This window comes from Nansenia antarctica, assembly GCF_963989245.1.
Source record: "Nansenia antarctica genome assembly, chromosome: 4".
In the NCBI taxonomy this organism is placed as follows: domain Eukaryota; kingdom Metazoa; phylum Chordata; class Actinopteri; order Argentiniformes; family Microstomatidae; genus Nansenia; species Nansenia antarctica.
In genome coordinates this window covers 40,889,728-40,915,827 of record NC_137689.1, presented here as the reverse complement: position 1 = coordinate 40,915,827, position 26,100 = coordinate 40,889,728, and the positions used below count along the sequence as shown (strand labels likewise).

Sequence of the window (26,100 nt, the reverse complement as noted above, 5' to 3'; positions counted from 1 at the left end):
CCCCTCTAACCCGTCTGTCCCTCCACTGGGGTTGTTGTTTCCTCGTAGGCGAGAGCGTCTGTAACATTTTGGTTTGTCTTCTCCTCTCTCCTCCTCCTTCCTTCCTGGACAGCATCTTTAACCCAGCTGACTACACCTCAGACGCTGGGAGGGGCGGGGCCACACAGACGGAGGTCTGGGAGGGGGGAGCCAACACCAGCACCGAGGGGACAGGTGAGACCCCCACGCCAGGCCTGGAAGTCCTCTCACCCTCTCACCCTCACCCTGACCACTCTCACCCTCTCACCCTGACCCCTCTAACCCTCTCACCCTGACCCCTCTCACCCTCTCACCCTGACCCCTCTCACCCTGACCCTGACCCCTCTCACCCTGACCCTGACCCCTCTCACCCTCTAAACCCTGACCCCTCTAACACTCTCACCCTGACCCTGACCCCTCTCACCCTCTCACCCTGACCCCTCTCACCCTGACCCCTCTCACCCTCTAACCCTCTCACCCTGACCCCTCTAACCCTCTCACCCTGACCCCTCTCACCCTGACCCCTCTGACCCTGACCCCTCTGACCCTCTCCTCCTCTCCTCAGTGACCTGGAGGAGTACCCTGGAGGACTGGACAGCGGAGGACTGGAGTGAGGACGTGAGTGGGAGTCGGGTAGGGAGCTGGAAGAGCGTTGTTGTTTTTCCCCACATTCACGTGTCACGGCTCAGTTTGAAGCTGGTGTCATGCTGCCGACAACAGCATAGCTTCCTCACCCCCCCCCCCCACCCCCATTTTACGCAGAAGTATAAATTGGGCTTCAGAGTGTGCAGATCTCATACTCCTATCTGTTGATCAGGACTTGATTTGCATATTGGGATGATACTTGTGATCAGACAACTAGGGTGTGTTTTAAATGCTTCAAATGACGGGGCTGCGCAAGTTCAGAATATCAACGTTGTTGAAAATCAATGACACACTCGCTAGTCAAGCCAGAATATTGCTGTCAAATATGCAAGGTGGCTAGTGAAGATGGTCATGATGATGATGATGACAGACTCAATCGGCAAACTATTGATTACATATGCAAAGTATATTATATTTACTGACACACGAAATCAAGATCAATACACTTCTTCCCTGCTGAGAACCCATGACTTCATATACGACGGCCGTATGTCAAATATACAAATCCAGTCCGTAAAAGCCTTTTGAGGGGCTGCTTTCACACAACCGTAGCATTATGGTTATGTCTCGCCGTTGCATTGATGGACCACCCAGTGAGCCTCCCCCTCTCACCCTGACCCCTCTAACCCTCTCACCCTGACCCCTCTCACCCTCTCTCCCCCCAGCTGTCTGAGACCACGGTGTTCACCTCCTCCTGCACGCCTGCGGCTGAGAACCGCATCACACCTGGGCAAAGGTAACTCCCTCTCAGTAGTCTAGTACCTCCAGGTCTCAGGTCTCAGTAGACTAGTATCTCCAGGTCTCAGTAGTCTAGTGTCTCCAGGTCTCAGTAGTCTAGTGTCTCCAGGTCTCAGGTCTCAGTAGTCTAGTATCTCAGGTCTCAGTAGTCTAGTATCTCCAGGTCTCAGTAGTCTAGTATCTCCAGGTCTCAGTAGACTAGTGTCTCCAGGTCTCAGTAGTCTAGTGTCTCCAGGTCTCAGTAGTCTAGTATCTCAGGTCTCAGTAGTCTAGTATCTCAGGTCTCAGTAGTCTAGTATCTCCAGGTCTCAGTAGACTAGTATCTCCAGGTCTCAGTAGACTAGTATCTCAGGTCTCAGTAGTCTAGTATCTCCAGGTCTCAGTAGTCTAGTATCTCCAGGTCTCAGTAGTCTAGTATCTCCAGGTCTCAGTAGTCTAGTATCTCCAGGTCTCAGTAGTCTAGTATCTCAGGTCTCAGTAGACTAGTGTCTCCAGGTCTCAGTAGACTAGTATCTCCAGGTCTCAGGTCTCAGTAGACTAGTATCTCCAGGTCTCAGTAGACTAGTATCTCCAGGTCTCAGTAGTCTAGTATCTCCAGGTCTCAGTAGTCTAGTATCTCCAGGTCTCAGTAGTCTAGTATCTCCAGGTCTCGGTAGACTAGTATCTCCAGGTCTCAGTAGTCTAGTATCTCCAGGTCTCAGTAGTCTAGTATCTCAGGTCTCAGTAGACTAGTGTCTCCAGGTCTCAGTAGTCTAGTATCTCCAGGTCTCAGTAGACTAGTATCTCAGGTCTCAGTAGACTAGTGTCTCCAGGTCTCAGTAGTCTAGTATCTCCAGGTCTCAGTAGACTAGTATCTCAGGTCTCAGTAGACTAGTGTCTCCAGGTCTCAGTAGTCTAGTATCTCCCGGTCTCAGTAGTCTAGTATCTCCAGGTCACAGGAGTCTAGTATCTCCAGGTCTCAGTAGACTAGTGTCTCCAGGTCTCAGTAGTCTAGTATCTCCAGGTCTCAGTAGACTAGTGTCTCCAGGTCTCAGTAGTCTAGTATCTCCAGGTCACAGGAGTCTAGTATCTCCAGGTCTCAGTAGACTAGTATCTCAGGTCTCAGTAGTCTAGTATCTCCCGGTCTCAGTAGTCTAGTATCTCCAGGTCTCAGTAGTCTAGTATCTCCAGGTCTCAGTAGTCTAGTATCTCCAGGTCTCAGGAGTCTAGTATCTCCAGGTCTCAGTAGTCTAGTATCTCAGGTCTCAGTAGTCTAGTATCTCAGGTCTCAGTAGTCTAGTATCTCAGGTCTCAGTAGTCTAGTATCTCAGGTCTCAGTAGACTAGTGTCTCCAGGTCTCAGTAGTCTAGTATCTCCAGGTCTCAGTAGTCTAGTGTCTCCAGGTCTCAGTAGTCTAGTATCTCAGGTCTCAGTAGTCTAGTATCTCAGGTCTCAGTAGACTAGTGTCTCCAGGTCTCAGTAGTCTAGTATCTCAGGTCTCAGTAGTCTAGTATCTCCAGGTCTCAGTAGTCTAGTATCTCCAGGTCTCAGTAGACTAGTATCTCCAGGTCTCAGTAGTCTAGTATCTCCAGGTCTCAGTAGTCTAGTATCTCAGGTCTCAGGTCTCAGTAGTCTAGTATCTCCAGGTCTCAGTAGACTAGTATCTCCAGGTCTCAGTAGACTAGTATCTCCAGGTCTCAGTAGACTAGTATCTCCAGGTCTCAGTAGTCTAGTATCTCCAGGTCTCAGTAGTCTAGTGTCTCCAGGTCTCAGTAGTCTAGTATCTCAGGTCTCAGTAGTCTAGTATCTCCAGGTCTCAGTAGACTAGTATCTCAGGTCTCAGTAGACTAGTATCTCCAGGTCTCAGTAGTCTAGTATCTCCAGGTCTCAGTAGTCTAGTATCTCAGGTCTCAGTAGTCTAGTATCTCCAGGTCTCAGTAGACTAGTATCTCAGGTCTCAGTAGACTAGTATCTCCAGGTCTCAGTAGTCTAGTATCTCCAGGTCTCAGTAGTCTAGTATCTCAGGTCTCAGTAGTCTAGTATCTCAGGTCTCAGTAGTCTAGTATCTCCAGGTCTCAGTAGACTAGTATCTCCAGGTCTCAGTAGTCTAGTATCTCAGGTCTCAGTAGTCTAGTATCTCAGGTCTCAGTAGTCTAGTATCTCAGGTCTCAGTAGTCTAGTATCTCCAGGTCTCAGTAGTCTAGTATCTCAGGTCTCAGTAGTCTAGTATCTCAGGTCTCAGTAGTCTAGTATCTCAGGTCTCAGTAGTCTAGTATCTCCAGGTCTCAGGAGTCTAGTATCTCAGGTCTCAGTAGTCTAGTATCTCCAGGTCTCAGTAGTCTAGTATCTCAGGTCTCAGTAGACTAGTGTCTCCAGGTCTCAGTAGTCTAGTATCTCCAGGTCTCAGTAGTCTAGTATCTCCAGGTCTCAGTAGACTAGTGTCTCCAGGTCTCAGTAGACTAGTATCTCCAGGTCTCAGTAGTCTAGTATCTCCAGGTCTCAGTAGTCTAGTATCTCAGGTCTCAGTAGTCTAGTATCTCCAGGTCTCAGTAGACTAGTGTCTCCAGGTCTCAGTAGTCTAGTATCTCCAGGTCTCAGTAGTCTAGTATCTCAGGTCTCAGTAGTCTAGTATCTCCAGGTCTCAGTAGTCTAGTATCTCAGGTCTCAGTAGTCTAGTATCTCCAGGTCTCAATAGTCTAGTATCTCCAGGTCTCAGTAGTCTAGTATCTCCAGGTCTCAGTAGTCTAGTATCTCAGGTCTCAGTAGTCTAGTATCTCAGGTCTCAGTAGTCTAGTATCTCAGGTCTCAGTAGTCTAGTATCTCCAGGTCTCAGTAGACTAGTATCTCCAGGTCTCTGGAGTCTAGTATCTCAGGTCTCAGTAGTCTAGTATCTCAGGTCTCAGTAGTCTAGTATCTCAGGTCTCAGTAGTCTAGTATCTCCAGGTCTCAGGAGTCTAGTATCTCAGGTCTCAGTAGTCTAGTATCTCAGGTCTCAGTAGTCTAGTATCTCCAGGTCTCAGTAGTCTAGTATCTCAGGTCTCAGTAGACTAGTGTCTCCAGGTCTCAGTAGACTAGTATCTCCAGGTCTCAGTAGTCTAGTATCTCCAGGTCTCAGTAGTCTAGTATCTCCAGGTCTCAGTAGTCTAGTATCTCCAGGTCTCAGTAGACTAGTATCTCAGGTCTCAGTAGTCTAGTATCTCCAGGTCTCAGTAGTCTAGTATCTCCAGGTCTCAGTAGTCTAGTATCTCCAGGTCTCAGTAGACTAGTATCTCAGGTCTCAGTAGACTAGTGTCTCCAGGTCTCAGTAGTCTAGTATCTCCAGCTCTCAGTAGACTAGTATCTCCAGGTCTCAGTAGTCTAGTATCTCCAGGTCTCAGTAGACTAGTATCTCCAGGTCTCAGTAGTCTAGTATCTCCAGGTCTCAGTAGTCTAGTATCTCCAGGTCTCAGTAGTCTAGTATCTCCAGGTCTCAGGAGTCTAGTATCTCCAGGTCACAGGAGTCTAGTATCTCAGGTCTCAGTAGTCTAGTATCTCAGGTCTCAGTAGTCTAGTATCTCCAGGTCTCAGGAGTCTAGTATCTCCAGGTCTCAGGAGTCTAGTATCTCCAGGTCTCAGTAGACTAGTATCTCAGGTCTCAGTAGTCTAGTATCTCAGGTCTCAGTAGTCTAGTATCTCCAGGTCTCAGTAGTCTAGTATCTCCAGGTCTCAGTAGACTAGTATCTCCAGGTCTCAGTAGTCTAGTATCTCCAGGTCTCAGTAGTCTAGTATCTCCAGGTCTCAGTAGTCTAGTATCTCCAGGTCTCAGGAGTCTAGTATCTCCAGGTCACAGGAGTCTAGTATCTCAGGTCTCAGTAGTCTAGTATCTCAGGTCTCAGTAGTCTAGTATCTCCAGGTCTCAGTAGTCTAGTATCTCCAGGTCTCAGTAGTCTAGTATCTCCAGGTCTCAGTAGTCTAGTATCTCAGGTCTCAGTAGTCTAGTATCTCCAGGTCTCAGTAGTCTTGTGTCTCCAGGTCTCAGTAGACTAGTATCTCCAGGTCTCAGTAGTCTAGTATCTCCAGGTCACAGGAGTCTAGTATCTCCAGGTCTCAGTAGTCTCGTATCTCAGGTCTCAGTAGTCTAGTATCTCCAGGTCTCAGTAGTCTAGTATCTCCAGGTCTCAGTAGTCTTGTGTCTCCAGGTCTCAGTAGTCTAGTATCTCAGGTCTCAGTAGTCTAGTATCTCCAGGTCTCAGTAGACTAGTATCTCCAGGTCTCAATAGTCTAGTATCTCCAGTTCACAGTAGACTAGTGTCTCCAGGTCTCAGTAGTCTAGTATCTCCAGGTCTCAGTAGACTAGTGTCTCCAGGTCTCAGTAGTCTCAGTAGACTAGTTATCTGCAGGTCTGTGGAAGTGGCCTTTTCGGTTTAGCACCATCCAAGCTAACCAGAAGTTGCCGAATATTTTCAGTTGTTGCAACAAATATAGAAGCTGAACATCTGACCATGCCCCATTAAAACTCTATGGGGTTTTGTTCTACAACACCCTAGCTGCCTAAGTGTGAAATCCTGGAAATCAGTTTTGTTTGTTGTTTTATGGTATGAAGGTTCCTTGTGTGTGTGTGTGTGTGTGTGTGTGTGTGTGTGTGTCCTTTCCTCTAGTCTGGACCTGGCCTCTCTGCTGCAGAAGCCAGACCTGGGGGGTCTGAAGGCGGCCCCCCCCCCTTCCCCCTCCTCCCAGAGCCTGGTCTTCACTAACTCCCACCAGCACCACCCCCACCCCCACCCCGCCCGCAACGGGACGCCTCTTGGCACGGCCACTGCCAGCTACGCACACGCAGCCCTGGTGAGAACCACCCTCCCCCCTCCCTCACCCACGCTCTCCCCTCCCTCACCCACCTCCCGCCTCACCCACGCTCCCCCCTCCCTCACCCACACTCCCCCCTCCCTCACCCACGCTCCCCCCTCCCTCACCCACGCTCCCCCCTCCCTCACCCACGCTCCCCCCTCCCTCACCCACGCTCTCCCCTCCCTCCCTCACCCACGCTCCCCCCTCCCTCCCTCACCCTCCCTCACCCACCCTCCCCTCCCTCACCCACCCTCCCTCACCCACGCTCCCCCCTCCCTCACCCACGCTCCCCCCTCCCTCACCCACGCTCTCCCCTCCCTCACCCACCCTCCCCTCACCCTCCCCTCCCTCACCCACCCTCCCCATCCTCACCCACCTACCCCTCCCTCACCCACCCACCCTCACCGTCCCTCACCCTCCATCCTCACCCAGACCAGGGGGCTAGACCAGTGGGTGGCATGTTGTCATTTTGGCCCCACTTTGGTCTGGATAGTCAGATGACACACCGACCCACGCCAAACAACAACCTGAAAGTGTATTACCGTTAACTTTCCTACGCAGTGTTGTATGAGGTTTTATTTAAGTCAGTTTTTTTATTTCAGTGGTGCAAACTTGTCACCTTTCAGCGAAATTCGCTGTTTTTACCTCAAAATAGGTGACCTACGTGAATCATGTAGATCTGGAAAAAAACATTTGGGGGAGGGCGGGGGTCTACATCTCATCTCATCCAAGTCACATGATGCCCAAGCTAACATCTTCCTGTCGGCTAAACTCTGCTGCAGTTGAAATAAAACGTCTTAAAAAGGTCTTAAGATGGAAGTAGAAACATAAGAAGTAATAAAATAAAATAACATAGAAGTTATTTCTATGTTGCGATAACTTCTCAACAGGATTTTACAGGGTTCGTTCAAACTATCGTAATTCCTGAACTATATGTGCAATCGAAAGAAATCCAACAGTTTCTGATAGCAGATAAGTTGCACTCTCTAGCCATTTAGGGTTATTACGGTAGTTCACAAAAAAGAAAATGCATTGACCTCAGTGTCATGGAGTGATTTGAAGAGAAGCGGTATTTTAGCGGTGTTTTATACTTTAGTGAGTTTCTGTACATATATGTTTGTGATTGTGAAATGTCACGAAGACCATCGAGGCTAGGGTAACCAATCCACCTAAAAGTTTCATCGAGGACAACGATGTAAGTGACGAAGCACTGATTTCTTCTTCTGAACCAGGGTATGGAGGTTAGTTCTAGCGAATTTACCTGATAGAACATCGACATGCTAGAAACACATAACTACACATAATTAGATGATCATTATAAGTATTTAGTGATCGTTAAACTGTTGTTTATTATATAGAGTGGGTACTTTACAACTTCAAGTTTCGTGTTATGAAAAAAACGAGTCGGCGAGTGGTTTGCCCTAGGCTGCCTTTGTAACTTCGCTCTGGAAATCTGATCAGCAGTCATGGAATGCCTCTTGTCCAATCAAATTACTTGGTCCCTTTATGACGTTGAGCCCAGTGTGCCCTCCGGCGCTCTCAGAGCGAATTTACGAACGCTGCCCGAGACTGTCTCGCGTCCCCCTTTACCTCGCTTCTACCCTGCTGCTACGCTGCTTCTATAACATCAGGATCAGACACAGGGCGAGACTTTCAAAATAAACATTTTTAATGGCTTCTGTGTGCTTTAGACTTGCGTAGAATAGATTTTATTTTTATTTAAAAAGTCAGACCGGAAAATGTATTATTGTCGCCAGACCCACTGCGTGGGAATACGACGCGTCTGCGTTTTTGGACCATCGCCAGTTTGCACCCCTGTATATATCAGGCATGATAATCGCTCACCTTTCGGCGAAATTCGCCGTTTTGAATCCAAAATAGGTGACCTACATTCATATTATTATTATTATTATTATTATTATTATTATATATATATATATATATATATTTTAATCTTGTAATTCTGCATGTGACCACCACTAGAGTAAATCTAAAAGAAATCAGATATGAGCACATGGAAGCTAATTTTTCCACACAAAAAACTTTCCGCCGGGACCGCCTAGCAGGTTCCGGGTCTCGTATCCTTCTCACCTTTTTCACCCCGACCCATTTTCATGCCTGATATATGTAAAAGTGTTTTTGACGCCCTGTGTTAAACATTCCAAGTGGTCGTGCTCCAGAAGAGATGGGGGTGTTGTGTGACTAGCGTGGAGGCGTTGGTCAGATGGGGGTGTTGTGTGACTAGCGTGGAGGCGTTGGTCAGATGGGGGTGTTGTGTGACTAGCGTGGAGGCGTTGGTCAGATGGGGGTGTTGTGTGACTAGCGTGGAGGCGTTGGTCAGATGGGGGTGTTATGTGACTAGCGTGGAGGCGTTGGTCAGATGGGGGTGTTGTGTGACTAGCGTGCTGTGTGACTAGCGTGTTGACTGAGGTTTCTGTGTGTGTCAGTCGTCGGTGCTGGGCGCAGGCTTCAGGGAGCTGGGCCAGGCCCAGAGGAGTCAGTCCAGCCCCGGTGCCCAGATCCTGGAGCAGCTGAAGGGGCCGGGCCTGGGGCCTCTCCCCTCCTCGCAGGCCGCCCCCCCGCCCAGTACGCAGGGCGCTACTACCTCCATGGGGAGGCTTCCAGGACTAGGGGCCGCCGTCCCCCCTCCCTCCTCCTCCAGCTGGGACATCAAGGCCCCGGGCCCCAACGCCACCTCCTCCCTCACCTCCCAGTTCAGCCGTGAGTGCCGCTTTACTTTCTACACCTTTCTAAAACAAGAAACTAGTGGTGTCATTTCAGTAGCACAACTTGAACATCTCTGTTGCTGGAATGCTGTCAAGAACAGGGGGCACTTTGTCAATCTGTTGTGTTTGTGTTTTATATGTTAACGTGTGTTTCGGTCTGCTCGTGTCTGTGTGTTTGTTCTATCAGACCTGGTCTTCAAATAGTATTTTTAAGTTCACTTCAAATACTTTTAGGTACTTGACTGAGTTTGACTGGCACGATTGAACCAACGTGGTCTTAAATGTGCAAAATCCCCCCGGCTGGCACGCCAGGCAGGCTCAAGCAAACGGGGGGAAAAAAAAGAAAGAGTAAAGAAAATGTTAAAAAGAACCATTTCTAATACTGTTTGGACCCAGGGTTTAATCTTACAGTGCAACAAGTCATTAGAAATTCTTAGACAGTTGAGTTCTTATTTTGGCTCCATACACCAAAAGTTTGGATTTTGAACACAAATACCATCAAATAAAAGGTGAGAATCTCGACTTGAGCCTCATAGTAAACAATGACTATGTTCAAAATCCAAAACTTTTTGAGTATAGAGCCAAAAGAAGAACAACCGCTTCACTGTCCCATTACTTAACTCAGGGGCACTGTCCAGTATCTGCGTTTGTGTGCACGGCTTCACCTGTGTGTTTCTGAGTGTCTGTCCGTGTGTGTGTGTGTGTGTGTGTGTGTGTCTCTCCAGGGGAGTTTAAGATGCAGCCTGAGCCCTCCCTGGTCCTGAGCCAGCTCATCCAGAGGAACGCTGTCCCCTCCCTGCCCCCCCTGGCCCGCCAGCCCAGCCCCCCGCAGACACAGCCCCTCCCCGCCCTCCTGGGCTTGGCCGCCGCCCCCCCCGCCCAGTCCCCTTCCCTGGGGCCGCTCCAGGGACCCCCCAAGCCTGCTGCCCCCAGCACGGCGTCCCCCGACCCCCCAGGCTGCAGCACGCCGCAGCAGCAGCAGCGAGCGCAGCTCAAGGGCCAGAAACGAAGAATACCCCCCACCTCCAAGGTAAGAGAGCCCCCCTCTCCACCTCCAAGGTAAGAGAGCCCCCCCCCCCACCTCCAAGGTAAGACAGCCCCCCCTCCCCCCCCACTGAGAGACAACCACAGATGATGGTGGGGGAACTGGTGTGATGATCAGCATCACCACAAGATGTTATCTAGTCTAATAACAACATTCTGTTTCTAGTGTTATCTCATCCAGTGAAGACAGACAGTCCTAAAGTGCCTCACCCCCCCCCTCCCTCCCTCACCTCCTCCCTCACCCCCTCCCTCACCTCCTCCCTCCCTCTCCAGATCCCCTCGTCAGCGGTGGAGATGCCCGGCTCGGCTGACCTCCCGGGTCTCAACCTCCAGTTCGGAGCTCTGGACTTCGGCTCGGAGTCGGCCATGCCAGACTTTGGGTCGAGGGAGTCCACACCAGCCCCGGTCCCTCAGAGCCAGGCCAGCCTCTACGCCTCACCCCTCAGGTGGGCAGAACCCCCCTCTTCTCGTGGGCAGATTAGCTCATCCAAAAACCCCTCTTCTCGTGTGGAGACAGCTCATCTAGAACCCCCTCTTCTCGTGTGGAGAGAGCTCATCTAGAGTTAGAGTTACTAGACAACAACCCAGCTAGTTTAGAGGTTAGAGTTACTAGACAACAACCCAGCTAGTTTAGAGGTTAGAGTTACTAGACAACAACCCAGCTAGTTTAGAGGTTAGAGTTACCAGACAACAACCCAGCTAGTTTAGAGGTTAGAGTTACCAGACACCAGGCTAGTTTAGAGGTTAGAGTTACTAGACAACAACCCAGCTAGTTTAGAGGTTAGAGTTACTAGACAACAACCCAGCTAGTTTAGAGGTTAGAGTTACTAGACAACAACCCAGCTAGTTTAGAGGTTCCAGCCCCCCAGGACTGAAACCCATTTGGTAGTCGAAGGAGTGCTTCCCTATTATTATTATTTTTTCTTCTGTCGGACATCTCAACAACCGTCTGGTCCAAAATAATCAGTATCGATGTCCACCATTACTCCGAAACTGCAAATGGCACCAGTTGACCTATCCCCTGGCACCTACAGTCTAAATAACAGCATAATTTCATATAGTCCTGTTGAAACACGTCCAACTCCAGGGTGTTCAATGTACATGTACGGAAGCGTATAAAACGTGTATAAATAGCCTGTGCAGCTAACTGTTAGCCTGTGCTGCAAACTGTTAGCCTGTGCAGCTAACTGTTAGCCTGTGCAGCTAACTGTTAGCCTGTGCTGCTAACTGTTAGACTGTGCAGCTAACTGTTAGCCTGTGCTGCTAACTGTTAGCCTGTGCTGCAAACTGTTAGCCTGTGCAGCTAACTGTTAGCCTGTGCAGCTAACAGTTAGCCTGTGCTGCGGTAACTAGTAGATGACAGAGAACTGGAGAGTCTGTCACAGCTGGTCTGAGAACCTCCCCTTCCCCATGGTGACTACTGCACCAGTCCTACATAAATGGCCATGTAACTGTTATTCCATTTAAAGATGAACACCCCCCCCCCTCTATGGCATGCTATACTCATCGCTCTTGCGCCCTTTTTGATTTCGTCAAGCCTTCCTTTACGGCAGCGGTTCCCAACCTTTTTGGACTCAAGGCCCACTTAAAAATCTCTAAAGTGTTCGTGGCCCACACAGGCATTTTACGCACGTGTACAATTATTTTGTGTGTCTCATCATTATTCTCTTATTCTTATTGGATATTTCATATGCATCATCATACAGTCATCATACATACAGTGCAGTAGGCCTAGTAGTATCACACTGGTGATGCACTTTTTAAAGGTTTTAAAGAAAAAAAATACAGTGGTTACAGGGGTGTTTCCTTCATGTACAGTATGTAACCAGACATCTCTGTGGGGGGGGGTGTTTTGGTGTTTCCTTCACAGCGAGTCCCTGGGCAGCCCTCTCTCCGTCACCCTCCCTCTCTCCTCCTCTGAGCCCCTCTACCCCTCCTCCCCCTCCGTGGCCCTGTCCTGCCTCACACCCTCCAGCTCCGCCCCCCCTCCCTCTTCCTCCTCCTCCTCCTCCACCACCCTTTCCTCTTCCTCCTCTGTCCCCCCCCCCTCCTCCTCCTCCTGTCCCTTCGTCTCAGCGGGGGACAGTTACGACTGCGGTGTGAATCCCCACTCCCGCCTGGCCTTCTCCCAGAGTAAAGAGGCCCCTCCAGTCATGGTGAGTGTGTGTGTGTGTGTGGGGGGGGGGGGGGGTGGGTGTCTGTTCTGGCCGGGGGGGATGAATTAATGAATCGTTTAATGACCACACGACCAAGGTCGGTGGAATTTGTTGTACAGATTGGTACAGATGGGAAAAAAAACTCAATACACCAGTGTCAAATACATCAAACATACACACATTACACATGACTGTCACAATGGACAATGTGCCAGTTTACAATAGGGATGCAACCTCAGCAATATGTTCAAGTCAAGACTAAAAACCCATCTTTTTAATATTGCCTTTAAATGACTAAATAATTAAATTAAGATTATAAAAACCCATCCTTTTAATATTGCATTTAAATGACAAAATAATTCAATTAAGATTATATAATGATTGAAGCACTTTGAGCTGCAACGTTTGCAGGAAAAGCGCTTTACAAATAAAGTTATTATTATTATTATTATAATGTACGCACGTAACCACAAGACAAAATCATCAATATTTACAACTTATACAGTGCAGTACAGCTGGCCGGGTTAGTGCAGTGAGTCAGGTGTGGAGAGTCCTTATAGCAGAGGGGAAGAAAAAGGAGTTTCCACAATACACACCATTGCTGTCTTGCTGCGGGGCTGTCTGGCCACCCAGAACCTAACAAAGTGTCCATGTCTGTGTGTTCATCCCAGCAGAACGGTCTGAGCGGTGGGAGGACATGTGCGCCGTTCAACAGTAAGGTTCTACTGGCTGGTTCTCTTCTGTTAAACCAAGTAGCCAAGTTAAAGTGACCAGACGTTCAGTTGGATGTTTTCTCTCTGTCTCTCTCTCTCGCTCTGTCTCTGTCTCTGTCTCTCTGTGTCTCTCTCTGTCTCTCTGTCTCTCTCTCTCTCTCTCTGTCTCTCTCTCTCTCTCTCTGTCTCTCTCTCTGTCTCTGTCTCTCTCTCTCTCTCTGTCTCTCTCTCTCTCTCTGTCTCTCTCTCTCTGTCTCTCTCTCTCTCTCTCTGTCTCTCTCTCTGTCTCTCTCTGTCTCTGTCTCTCTCTGTCTCTCTCTGTCTCTGTCTCTCTGTCTCTCTCTCACTCTCTCTGTCTCTCTCTCTGTCTCTCTCTCTGTCTCTCTCCAGCGTCGTCTGCCTCCTCCACACCAAAGCCAGAGTCTCCCTCATTAAGCATCAGTACCAGCAGCAGTGGCCCCGCCCCCTCTGCCCACCCTCCCACCTCTATACCCCCCCCACACAGCTCCACGCTCTCTAGCCTGGGCCCTGACATGCCTTGTGCCAGCCTGCCACAACTCAACAGGTAACACACACACACACACACACGCACACGCACACACACACGCACCAACAGCTTGGTACACTTCAACCGTCTTGTTCCATTACAAAGTGGTCTTCTTCTACTTCTGCTCCTGCTGTAGTGGTCAGAAACAACAATCCCTACAGGAGTTTGGGGACGATATCAGGGTTCCACATTAACGGTTGCCCGATTGCCCGGGGCAAGTAAAACATTTGCTGGGTTTGTTTGCGCGACAGCGACGACGCTGCTGGATCCCGGATCTGTGTGCCGGTGTGCAGGAAGAACAACGGACGGCGCAGGCGCCAGACCAGATTAGATGATCGTGGAGTGAAGATATTATCAAAGCGTACGCGCCTGTCGATCACACGTTGCATCAATAATATCTTCACTCCACGATCATCTAGTCTGGTCTGGCGCCTGCGCCGTCCGTTGTTCTTCCTGCACACCGACACACAGATCCATGTATCTGTATGCATGTATCCATGTGTTAATGTGGAACCCTGGAGTATGTAACATGCTGAGAGAGAAGATGTGGTGATAGGGACACACTGATGGCTGTAGCAGTCAGATATCTTCTCCTGTCTGACTGGTTGTATAGTAACTGACCTCTCCCCCCCCCAGCCATGCCAGCAGTAGTCATTCCTCAGGATCAGCCCTCGGATCCAGCGCTCTCACTGTGAGTACTGCGCGCACACACACACACACACCTCCCCCTACCCCCCCCCCCGGCACACACGCTTTTCCCACACACAGCTTCACGGCTAACCCCAAAAGCCTGTCTGTCTTTTTGTGTCTTGTACGCTTGTTATTTGTTTCTTGTTTTTATTTTCACTTGTTTACCTATTTCTTTTAACCTGCTCTTACGTTTGCTCTTTAATTATGTTTTTATAGCCTATGTAAAGCACTTTGTGACCGCTGGTCTGTGATAGGTGCTATAGAAATAAACTTTCCTTCCTTCCTTCCTTCCTCCCTCTCCCTCTCTCTCTGTCTCTCTGTCAGTACACCAGTGTGGACAGCGGCAGTGTTAGCTCTCTGGCGCCCTCGTCTGCCTCGTACCCCCCGGCCCCCCCGGCCCCCTCGCTCCACCACCAGATGAGCAGCGGCGGCGGGGGTGGGGGTGGGGGGGGCCACCTCAGTGGGCTGAGTGGGACCAGCGGAGGGCTGCACGCCACCGCCCTGGGCCTCGGCGCCAACGGAACCACGGGCCTCTCCACCCTGTCTGCCCAGAGGAGCCAGCTGCTGTCCTCCTCCTCTGGTACGCACACACACACGCACACGCACACTCAGGCGCATGCCACACACAACACACAGGCACGCACACCGCACGCACACGCGTGAGTGTGTGAGACAGTACAGTATGTGTGTGAGACAGTACAGTACAGTATGTGTGTGAGACAGTACAGTACAGTATGTGTGACAGTACAGTACAGTATGTGTGAGACAGTACAGTACAGTATGTGTGTGAGACAGTACAGTACAGTATGTGTGTGAGACAGTACAGTACAGTATGTGTGTGAGACAGTACAGTACAGTATGTGTGAGACAGTACAGTATGTGTGAGACAGTACAGTACAGTATGTGTGTGAGACAGTACAGTACAGTATGTGTGTGAGACAGTACAGTACAGTACAGTATGTGTGAGACAGTACAGTATGTGTGAGACAGTACAGTATGTGTGTGAGACAGTACAGTACAGTATGTGTGTGAGACAGTACAGTACAGTATGTGTGTGAGAGTACAGTACAGTATGTGTGTGAGACAGTACAGTACAGTATGTGTGTGAGACAGTACAGTACAGTATGTGTGTGAGACGGTATAGTATAGGGCTGCACGATTAATCGATTTTAAATCGAAATCGCAATTTGACATGATGCGATTAGCAAATCGCATCGCCTGCGATTTGGGATACATTATACAGCACGTCGGATTCAATGTTTTTTCTTGTGTGTCAGTCATTCACACCAATCAGAAGTGCTGTGCTCCACATGGACCTGGCATCTTTCACCAATCAGAAGTGGCCAATGGTAACTACGCATACGCCCAACAACACTGCATGTGAAACGCCCACTTGTGAATCTGTGTGAAGACGTTTCAGTAGCTAGCAACATTCATGGTGTGGATAAATGGCGTCAGCAGAGTCAACGACAGATGTGCAACAAAAGCAGGTGTTGTGCACGACCTGTCGTGGAACAGTCGCTACATCCCGAGGCAACACCGCAAACCTGTATCAGCACTTGGAAAAAAAAGCACCACAGGCAGCTCTATGTACGGTCAGAAACGGAGAGTTAAGTTAAAGTCCCGTAGCCCAGTCTAACGTTAAGCAAACTAGTGTTTTAGAGTCGTTTGCGGCTGTTACGCCGTATGAAAAGGGCTCACGAAGGTGTGAATGTGTGAGAGTATTCCATACTCCGCTTCGCGTCGTGCCTAACCACCCCACTAGCTATGCAGATATCCAACGATATACCAAGGCTTTTCGTTCCATACCAATTAGTAAACATGTGCATATTGTGACATGTATACACCTTAATCGGAAAATGACCCTTTTTGGAATATTCAGTTACTTATCTGCGCATGCTCGATTTGCAGGGAATCCTGGGTTTTGTTGTCGTTAGGGACAGCATAGCAAGCCACATTACACTTGATAAACCAGTGCTGTGATTAGGGGTGGGCCGATTAGAAAATTTCATATCACGATTATCGTGGGCAAAATAATCGCGATCCACGATATTATCGCGAGAATTAAAATAGTTTTGAATGCCAATAAAACACACTGTAATCACTAGACGCGCGACGTTTTTTCACCTACTTTTACCGCGACGAGGTGTCGAATCACACGACCACTCTTCACAATGGGGGAGTGTGTACTGACGCACAAAGATCGCTGGATGGCGATGTCACACAAGAAGAGAAAATTACAAGATCACTACCTCTAAAAATTCATAAAGTTCCTATGCGCAGAGAAGCAGGGAAAAACAATAGTAATAAATATTACAATATTGTGTTATCATAGTTATGAGCTTCACAGTGATAAAGTCTGTTTATTTGTCGTGAACTTCGCCGGTAACATCAGCCTGTCAGCCCCTGCAACTGCTCACAGGGGTTGTTACATGTGATTATATGGAATGGATGAATATGTTCATTCTTTTTATTTTGATTACATTATATAATTGTATTTGGTATAATGACAAATAAACTTGAAAGTTGAATGATCTCACAGGAGCGCGTACCTGCACTGAGCGTTCATGTGCCGCAACCTGTTATAGTTAGTTTCACCTATATTAGTGAAAAGAGCTGAAAGAAAATACATGAAAGAAAGGAGAGAAAGAGTACAGAATGATAAATCATTCAGAATGTTATTGGTTTTAATATTTCACAATCTGCCAGAATAAGAACACTCCCTCGCACGCCCAGCCCATCATTTTTGATGCCGCTAATGTGTGTAATGAAAAGTGTGACAATGTTGAAAGACATGATGTCATAATCAAAATATAAAACCTGGTTGGATAAAATAAGATTCTGTTGTGATTGTGTTGACATTGTTGTGATGTCAAAAGAAATCTTGGTTATGTAATGTGTAAAGTGGAGAGGAGATTGATCGGGACTGCAGGAGTTTTCATTACTAACGAATGATGGTTGATTATTATTCTACAAAAATAATAGTAATAAATATTGCAATATTGTGTTATTATAATTATGAGCTTCACAGAGATGCACAAACCTGTCGTGTTTATTTGTCGTGAACTTCACGCCGGCCGTAACATCAGCCCGGCGACTGCTGTAAGCTTGTAAGCATTGTAAGCGTGTAATACACGCTCTTGCGTGTTTCCATTCATGATGATGTGTTTCTGTAAATTCATATATACTGTATATCCTATTGCATTATTTGAAAATGTACAGCGCTGTAAATAGTGTCATTCAATGCACAACGCACGTCGTTTCACACTATTTTGATTGACTTTCTGCGGCAGCGAAATACATTATCAATATCTTATTATCAATTATCAATATACTGGTGGCCTAACATGGTCCAGTGGTCTAGCACCGTGGTCGTGCACACATATGTCGGCCCTTCTTCTCCTTACTTTCCTGTCTGTCTTCACTATATCAGTCCAATAACATGAAAACTATGAGTGGGACTGCCCCACTCAGAAAAAACCATTATACAATAACATTATATACAAAAAAAACATTATATACAATATTATAAATATCCGTTCGTTATATAATATTCGTTGATGAGTACAGGCATAATCAAACGTAGGTTACTCCAATTACTTTGGATAGCTATGCATGCACCACACAACTTGATAGGTACATACTGTGCAGTGTATCATTCATAACATATCATAATATCTTATCACTATTGCATGGAACTTGGGTAAACCCGCTGTGAAGAAAAAAAACTCAGCTCCAACAAATCTGAAGGGATTGGGAGACATACTGTACAGTTTATCATTTTCATAACTGTCTGTACATATCTTATGTATCACTATTGCTATATATAGCCTATATATAAACACATTATGTTACAAATATCAGTCTTATCCACTGTATCTAATTCAGCACTGAAGCCTGAAGGTTGAGCACAGTGTGTGCCCCCTTGCTACCTCTGCTGATATAAAAGAGAATTGCAGCCTTGGAGAAAAAAATGGCAGCCGAATCCCAAGGCAAATACACAGGCACACACAGAAATACTGCACAATCGCTTTATACTAACTCGATTTTGAAAATGTAAAGATGCTGGGTGGTAGAACGCACATATCTAGGAAAAGTCATGAAAGGAGGGTCCTGACATTTGATCGAGTGCAAAGGTAGAATTTTCTTTGTACTCACTGGTGCCCGATGACACCTCACGGCTTTCCTAGTGTTAACTTAGATTTTGTTGTATTTTTATGACATTTTAAGTCAGTAATTCAAATTCAGATTCTAGTGGCACATATCTCTGGCCATAATCCGGGTCCTTAAGAAAGAGCAATGAGCGCTGATTGACCTAACTCCTTTTCGGCCAATCAGCACCTTTCATTAACGTACCCAAGGAAGTTTAAAGAACGCACTCCCAGTGTTGCCAACTTTCAGAGCGCCTTGGCGACTTAATTAGTCAAAAGCGACCAGCGACAAATCTAACTTCCTTTTCTGGTCATTTGGGGAATTACTGTAAAGCATCTAACATATCCCGTATTCCACGGTTCACGTTACAACCAGTGGTGTTGTCTATTTTTTTCTAGTGGGTATACTGTGATTTTCCCCTCCCAGCCTCATATCGTTCATTTACGGAACTGCGCTCCCTGTCGAACGTTATATATATCTAACATTACATGTTATAAGGCTGATCTGTGCATGACTAGTGCTGCATTTTGACTTATATCATGTCGCATCTCCCCCCTTTGATGGTATATGACGCTATAGGTCAGACATTTCTATCCCAATGGTCAGAAATTCAAGTGCTTCGTAACACAGACGGGGTGAATTTTATGAATGAAAGTGAAAGTTCTGTCACAAAACGCCGTTACGTATCCTCACACATTTTTAAGTGGGTATATGGAAATCCTTGGCCTTCCTAGCGGCTATACGGCGTAGTCCAGCGTGTCACGTAGACTACACCACTGGTTACAACCAAGCTCAGGAGAGACGAGTAGGGATACAGTCTATGGCGAGCGAGGGTTGCCGTGTCCTCTCTCCCCCTCAACACTCACACCCGCGGCCAGTCTGATAGCAGCCGCGGGGAGCGTACAGTTGTTCCCCGGGTCCTCGCGGGGGGTTCGGGCAAAGTTCGGGAAATAACGGACGGTTGTCATGTGTTTATACAGCATGGATGTTACGTGCCTAATGCCTTTGATGCGCACACTTGCTACTTGCCGCCTTCATAATTTTATTTAGCCTATATAGCACAAGTCATGCATTGCATGTAACCTCAAGTGCTGAACCGTATTAAGTAAACCACAATATATTTGCTAAAGCTTAGGGGCGACCGTGCCTTTTGCAGCCATAGACTGTCACTGCCTGGTAATAACAAGGTAGGCAAATGACAGTATCCTGTCTAAAGTTTTTCACCAGCCATGGTGAGAAGGCTAGCATATGTTACCTAGTGACTGACTGACAAGGCTGACTTGACAGTAACGTTACCCATGCAGGCTGAACAATAGCGCGAGACAAGTTCTGTGAGGATATTCGCGCGCGGCTCATGTGAGGAAACGCAATTATATTACAGTAACAGTCGCTAACTTGACTGCAAAAGTAATGTAGCCTAGGCTGAAAAATAGCGCCAGACATTTGTTAAACACAGTTGATTCATAACATACGATTATGACGATTATTTAAATAATTTAAATTCTCCACGATTAAGTTATCGCGGGTGTTTTTATCGCGATAAACGATAATCGTCCCATCCCTAGCTGTGATATTATTTATCGTCTTAGAATCTTAGCAAGAGACACTTCAACAATTATCATAACGTTTATTATGCATCAGCTGTTTTTATACAACGCATCAGCAGCGTTAACCAGAATATTGACCGTAATCGGAATATGGTGTGCATGTAAACGCAGTCAATGACTTGAAAGTTGTGTCTAAGACTTGTTGAGAGGAACAAAATGGCAGCTGTTTAAAAAAAAAAAAAAAAAAAAAATGTTCCAATTCATATCTTTTGTTCTCATCCTTGCATTAGAATTAGAGCAGTTAATAGTTTGATGGTACATGTGGTAATGCTCTCTGAAATTAGCCCATGATAGAAGGTGATTAGATGAATCTGTCTATCACCTTTCAAGTATTTGTGTGGTGGCCTGGGAAAACCCGTCGGATGTCGCTGGCGTTCGTTTGTGGCAAAGAGAAAAAATAGATGGAAATGTCCTATTTCGGCGATTTTGATATTATGTGGTATTCTAGTACTTTGAACTCCATACTACATTATGGTGAATAAACATTTTAAGAAAACAAAAGAGAATGTACTTATTTTTATGTTTTTGTGGTGGGTAGTTTGCTAGCGAAACAACGTCACGTTGAACGTGTCTCATTCTCAGTTAAGCAACGCACGCACACATGAGCGAAAGGAGAGACGATACTTCCACCTGTGTTATTGCCAGTTTACTGATGCTCACAATAAGCATAAAGTAATAAAATCTTAACTAGAAGACACACAAATGGAACTGTCCCTCGCATACCGACGAGGCGAGCAGACTAACACCGCATCACAAGCAGACAAACGAGACCGGCTGATCTGCATAGGCTCCTCCCCCGACCCGGAGGAGAAAGGGGTCGGGGGCAGCATTTCTCACCTTTCACTTTTTTGACATGATACATTAAAATGCTCATAACTTTTAAAAATAAAGGGCTATCTCAGTCATTCAACCAGTTATGAATAGCTGAGAACTTCTAATTTATGGAAATATAAAAAAATGAAAATGTCAAAATGCCACCATGTGAAGGGTTTTCCCAGGCCACCACACATTTTTTAAAGTGCCTGCCCTTTTCCAAACAGCTTCCAATGCTCCATCACATGTTTTAAATCTGTTACACAGTGACTCTTAAACTGAAGCTTGACTTTAAAGCAACCCAAAATAAGTTTCATGTAAGTTTAGGGCTGCTAGAGACGGGAGACATTTCAACTTGGATGGCTGACCACCATCTCAAGCTCAATCTTAACAAGACCGAGCTCCTCTTCATCCCCGGAAAAGCCTGCCCTCTCCAAGACTTCTCCATCACAGTGGAGAACTCTACTGTAACCCCCTCCCTGACAGCCAAGAACCTTGGAGTGATCCTGGATAACCGACTATCCTGTGCAGAGAACATTGCAGCAACGGCTCGCTCCTGCAGATTCTTCCTCTACAACAGTGGTCACCAACCTTTTTAAGCCCAAGATCCCTGACCTCGGCCTTGGTGAAGGCAAGATCTACCTATTGAAGCGTTGAGAGAAAAAGACAGCCAAGATAGTACTTTAAACTTAATGACGTTTATTTGCCTGTATTTTAATTAGATGCAATGCATTGGTCCAACATTAAAATTGATGCAACAACAAAAAAAAGACTATCAAGCATATCAGGCAGCTGTCTTGCTTTAAGAATTGTACATAACTGAAATTCAATTCAAAGTTTGATTATGTCATTTCATTACAACACAAAAAAATAAAGGCATGGAATGATGGAATGGAGGAATGTATGATAAAATCATTTTGTTCATGGTAACGTTAGCTGACATTCTTGACATTTTGACACTTGACTGACTTAATTATTATTCTTACTTATTAACATTGACAAACATATTTACAATTAGCATTTTATAAAGTAGAACTGTAATCTGTACTTTCTCAGTCAGTGCTAAGTGCAGTCATCTTATGCAGCATCACTTTTCACATCAAAACAAAAGTAAAACTAATGTGTACTTTCTCATATTATTAACATTGACAAACATATTTACGTATAGTATAAAACATATAGCATTTTATAAAGTAGAACTGTAATGTGTACTTGTGTCTCAGTCAGTGCTAAGTGCAGTCATCTTATGCAGCATTACTTTTCACATCGAAACAGTCATGTTACTTACTCAAGTCAGTGTGATGGTTGTGACTGGATACTGTCTACAAGTGCTTTGTAGTTTGGCTCATAGATACTGACTGCCAGTCTGAGACAGTCTGTGAGGTGTCTGTCAGTAAGGCGGCTCCTGTACTTTGATTTGATTATTTTCATCTGTGAAAATGACATTTCACAGAGATATGTGGATCCAAAGTAGGCACTCACTCTTAGTGCACATGCAGTGAGAAGAGGAAACTTCTCTCTGCTGACAAGTCCCCAAAAGTCACTGTCCCTTGACCTGGCTTTCAGCTCTATGTCATTTTGTAAATCAACCATCTCCATGTCAACTCCACTTGGCAAAGTAAATACTTGCTGGAATTTGGCTGCTACCTGCTCTATATCAATGGGCACAAATGGGTTTGAGACAAATGCAGCAATATTATCTCCCATGACATCTAACTCACCAAAACGCCGATTGAACTCTGTTGCCAGTTTGTCCAGGGGAGCACAGTACTGCTCAGGGTGAAAAGCATCATTGTCTTCCAAGGCCTGTGCCATTTTCTCCAGGTTGGGAAAGTGTGTCAGCCTCCCATTCTTTAGGTGTGTGTGGTCCAAACACCGAGCTTGGCCTTGAACCCATTTACTGCGCTTATCATGTGGGGAAGGTGACGGTCTTTTCCCTGCAGCTCGTAGTTGAGTGCGTTCAGTTTTGCGGTTATGTCTGTCAGGAACCCCAGGTCCAGTAGCCACGCATCGTCTGACAGTTCCTTGTGCTCCTCGTTCCTTGTAAGTAAGTAGGCCTAAGTAAAGTAAAGCTTTATTTATATAGCACCTTTCATACAAGAAATGCAGCTCAAAGTGCTTTACAACAGGAATAAGAACATAAAGTGAATAAAAACATACAGTATATAAAAACATATACATGCATAGAATGAATATAAAAGCAGGGGGAAACAGTAAAAAGAAAAGGTAAAGATCTGACTTTCCACACCAATTTAAGTCCTTTGCCTATGAAAATATTTACTACCACTTGCCTTGTCGACAGGAACGTCTTGATCTCGGGCAGCAAGTCGACAAATCGCTGCAGCACTTTGCCGCGACTCAACCACCGCACATCAGCATGGAGAAGCAGGTCTCCGTAATGCGGGGTACACACATAAGGATTTTTTGGCCGGTTTTGATTTTCGGATGTCTGAAAACGACAGAAAACGGCCGGTTATCAGATGGATCTTAACATTTTCCAATAACAAAATCCTGTGGTGTGAGGTGTGTTAAGAGTCAATTCTCTTCAATTGTGCAATCAACTCTCCCGGCAACCTGCTCGGAAAATCGGCGTGGCCGGCAATCGTAAATGTGAAATGCGTTCAATACTTCCGACCAGAAACCATAGGGTTGCCAGATTGTTTGGTGAAATTAGCGGTTTTAGAGAGAAATCTCGCGTGAACCCATCGTTTTTAATATTGCCTTTATGGATATGATTTTGTTTGTGGTTTATTTTCTCTTATTGACATGGCTTGGGGAACGAGACTAGAGAGTTTGGAGTCTGTCGTAAAGAAAATCTTTATGTCTGTGGGGTGCTGAAATGGGGAAATTGGCGCACACCACACACAACACGATCAAGGCTGTTCAAATCCAAGATTTTGTTTCTTCATGTGTGGGGTCTGTCTCAGATAAGATTTCTGTTAAGATGTTGAAATTCCTTATGTGTGTACCCCGCCAAGCTCGTCCAATAACGCTTTGAATAAGCGGTGCTGAAGCGCTTTCGCTCGAATCGAGTTGACTAGTTTCACCACCAGTGTCATTACATGGGAAAAGTCCAACACCTTACCAGCCAAGGCCTGCTGATGGATCACACAGTGATAATTGACGAAGGAGGGAAAATCAGGGTCATTACGACACAGTCCAATAAATCCATTGCGCGCACCGCGCATTGCTGGGGCCCCGTCAGTAGTACCGTATTTTCCGCACTATAAGGCGCACCGGATTATAAGGCGCACCTTCAATGAATGGCCTATTTTAGAATTGTTTTCATATACAGGGCGCACCGGATTATAAGGCGCACCGGATTATAAAGCGCATAGAATAGAAAATACTGCAGTCAAACGTTTGACTGGGGTTGCGTTACGCCCAAGCTCCACCTACTGCGTTGCGTCACCTCTCCATCGGTGTTGTGTCAACTTCCCGTTGTCCATGCTTCACCTGAGCGTTGTCACCGTCAACGTTCTACCTGCTCCACTGTCAAAAATATATATTTTTCCACCTCAAGTATCAGCCGTTCGTCATCCATTTTTGCAACAAGCGTCAAGGACCTGCGGTGATTCACAGCTGACTCGCGTGAATAGCAATTCGCAATAGCTGCGACCACGAGATATAGAGTAGTTAGCTACAAGCATTTTCAATCTGGTATTATCTCTATTAGTGGATTAACCGCTGTGGTGATTTAACAGCTGATAAAAATACATCAAGTAGACTACAAACAGAGCAAAACAATAAAACAACACCAGAAAACAACCAATAGGCTATACAATTATAACCAACAACCAATATGTGACAGCTCCTGGTGAAATGTGCAACGTAATTTTTCAGTTTTGTGACTGAACGCAGCCACAGCTACGAACGCTGCTAACAAAACACATCGCTACGAAGGTCTAAACTGTATTTTAATAACATGACAACATACTGGGAGAACATCGACATGCTAAAAACACATAACTACACATAACAAGATGAACACACAGTTCTTGCTTTTGAACACGAGCTAAAACGAAAGTATGTTTACAAGTCAACCCCTTACCAGTAGCCTCCGGCAAACGAGAATAATGAATCCAATACACAAATTATAAGTGTTTAGTGATCGTTAAACTGTTCTTTATTATATTGAGTTTAAAACTTCAAGTTGAACGCACCAAGAAGGACCGCCTCGAAATTCATCGATGTTCATGTCCCGTGCTCGCGCTGTTGCCTTCATTCGAATAGTGACTGTAGAGACGCTTCTACTTGCGGCTCTCTGTTCAACAACCCACTGTTGGAGTTTGTCCTCTAACTGTGGCCATCTCGCTTTGTTCCCTTGGAAACTCTGTTTAGTCTTCTTTACTTGGGGTCTTTATACACACAAGTGGTGTGGGACTGTGAGTAAGCACAACACCGGTGTTTACTGATTACCGTATTGCTGCAAGCGGTGCGGCTTTGTAGTTTACCAGTCGTACTGAAACATTTTGACAGAGCGCCTTGAGCGCCGTGTACAACCAGTATGGATCAACCAATTAACAATTTGATCCATATATAAGGCGCTCCGGGTTATAAGGCGCACTGTCGGTTTTTTTGAAAATTAAAGGCTTTTAAGTGCGCCTTATAGTGCGGAAAATACGGTAATCGCCACTAGTTTATGAATGGGTATGTCATTTTCACCGACATATTTTTTGAACTCATTGTAAATATCCACACCCCTCGTTTTCTCCTTTTAGTGCAAAAGAGTGAAGAAATCCTCCTTTGTTGTAGAATCCTGGAAAACCATTTTGACAAATGTTTTTTTTGCGAGTCACGTAGCAGAACTATTCTCTTATCTGATTGGTCACTTTCATGCAGCATTTGCGACACAACAGAGAGAGAGAGAGAGAGAGAGAGAGAGAGAGAGAGAGAGAGAGAGAGAGAGAGAGAGAGAGAGAGAGAGAGAGAGAGAGAGAGAGAGAGAGAGAGAGAGAGAGAGAGAGAGAGAGAGAGAGAGAGAGAGAGAGAGAGAGAGAGAGAGAGAGAGAGAGAGAGAGAGAGAGAGAGAGAGAGAGAGAGAGAGAGAGAGAGAGAGAGAGAGAGAGAGAGAGAGAGAGAGAGAGAGAGAGAGAGAGAGAGAGAGAGAGAGAGAGAGAGAGGCGCGTGCAAAACATAGGCTCTTTGTGTATTTATTTTAAAAAAACATTTTTTTTTTTTTTTTTTTTAATCAATCAAAGATCTACAGGGAAAGTCTCAAAGATCTACCACGACGGGTTGGTGACCACTACTCTACAACATCAGAAGGATACGACCATTCCTTACCAGAGAGGCAGCGCAACTACTGCAATGTACTCCTGGCTGGGCTCCCCGCTTCAGCCATTAGACCTCTGCAGCTCATCCAGAATGCTGCTGCCCGGCTGCAGGGGCGTGTCCAGGGGGGGGCCAGGGGTGGCTCGTGCCACCCCTGAAATCTGATTGGCCACC

General features: G+C 46.3%; 1 protein-coding gene across 1 annotated transcript in view; it reads left to right on the top strand.

The window, feature by feature from the left end:
- Window positions 1-26,100, top strand: part of ubap2a (ubiquitin associated protein 2a) — a 77,598-nt gene that overhangs the window by 24,442 nt on the left and 27,056 nt on the right. The window contains exons 8-19 of the mRNA XM_080529356.1: window positions 113-213; window positions 584-651; window positions 1,329-1,399; window positions 6,018-6,201; window positions 8,652-8,925; window positions 9,656-9,960; window positions 10,248-10,420; window positions 11,845-12,130; window positions 12,802-12,844; window positions 13,234-13,408; window positions 14,027-14,081; window positions 14,405-14,660. Of these exons, the coding sequence (XP_080385482.1) occupies window positions 113-213; window positions 584-651; window positions 1,329-1,399; window positions 6,018-6,201; window positions 8,652-8,925; window positions 9,656-9,960; window positions 10,248-10,420; window positions 11,845-12,130; window positions 12,802-12,844; window positions 13,234-13,408; window positions 14,027-14,081; window positions 14,405-14,660 (1,991 nt within the window). The remainder of the gene's footprint in view (window positions 1-112; window positions 214-583; window positions 652-1,328; window positions 1,400-6,017; window positions 6,202-8,651; window positions 8,926-9,655; window positions 9,961-10,247; window positions 10,421-11,844; window positions 12,131-12,801; window positions 12,845-13,233; window positions 13,409-14,026; window positions 14,082-14,404; window positions 14,661-26,100) is intronic.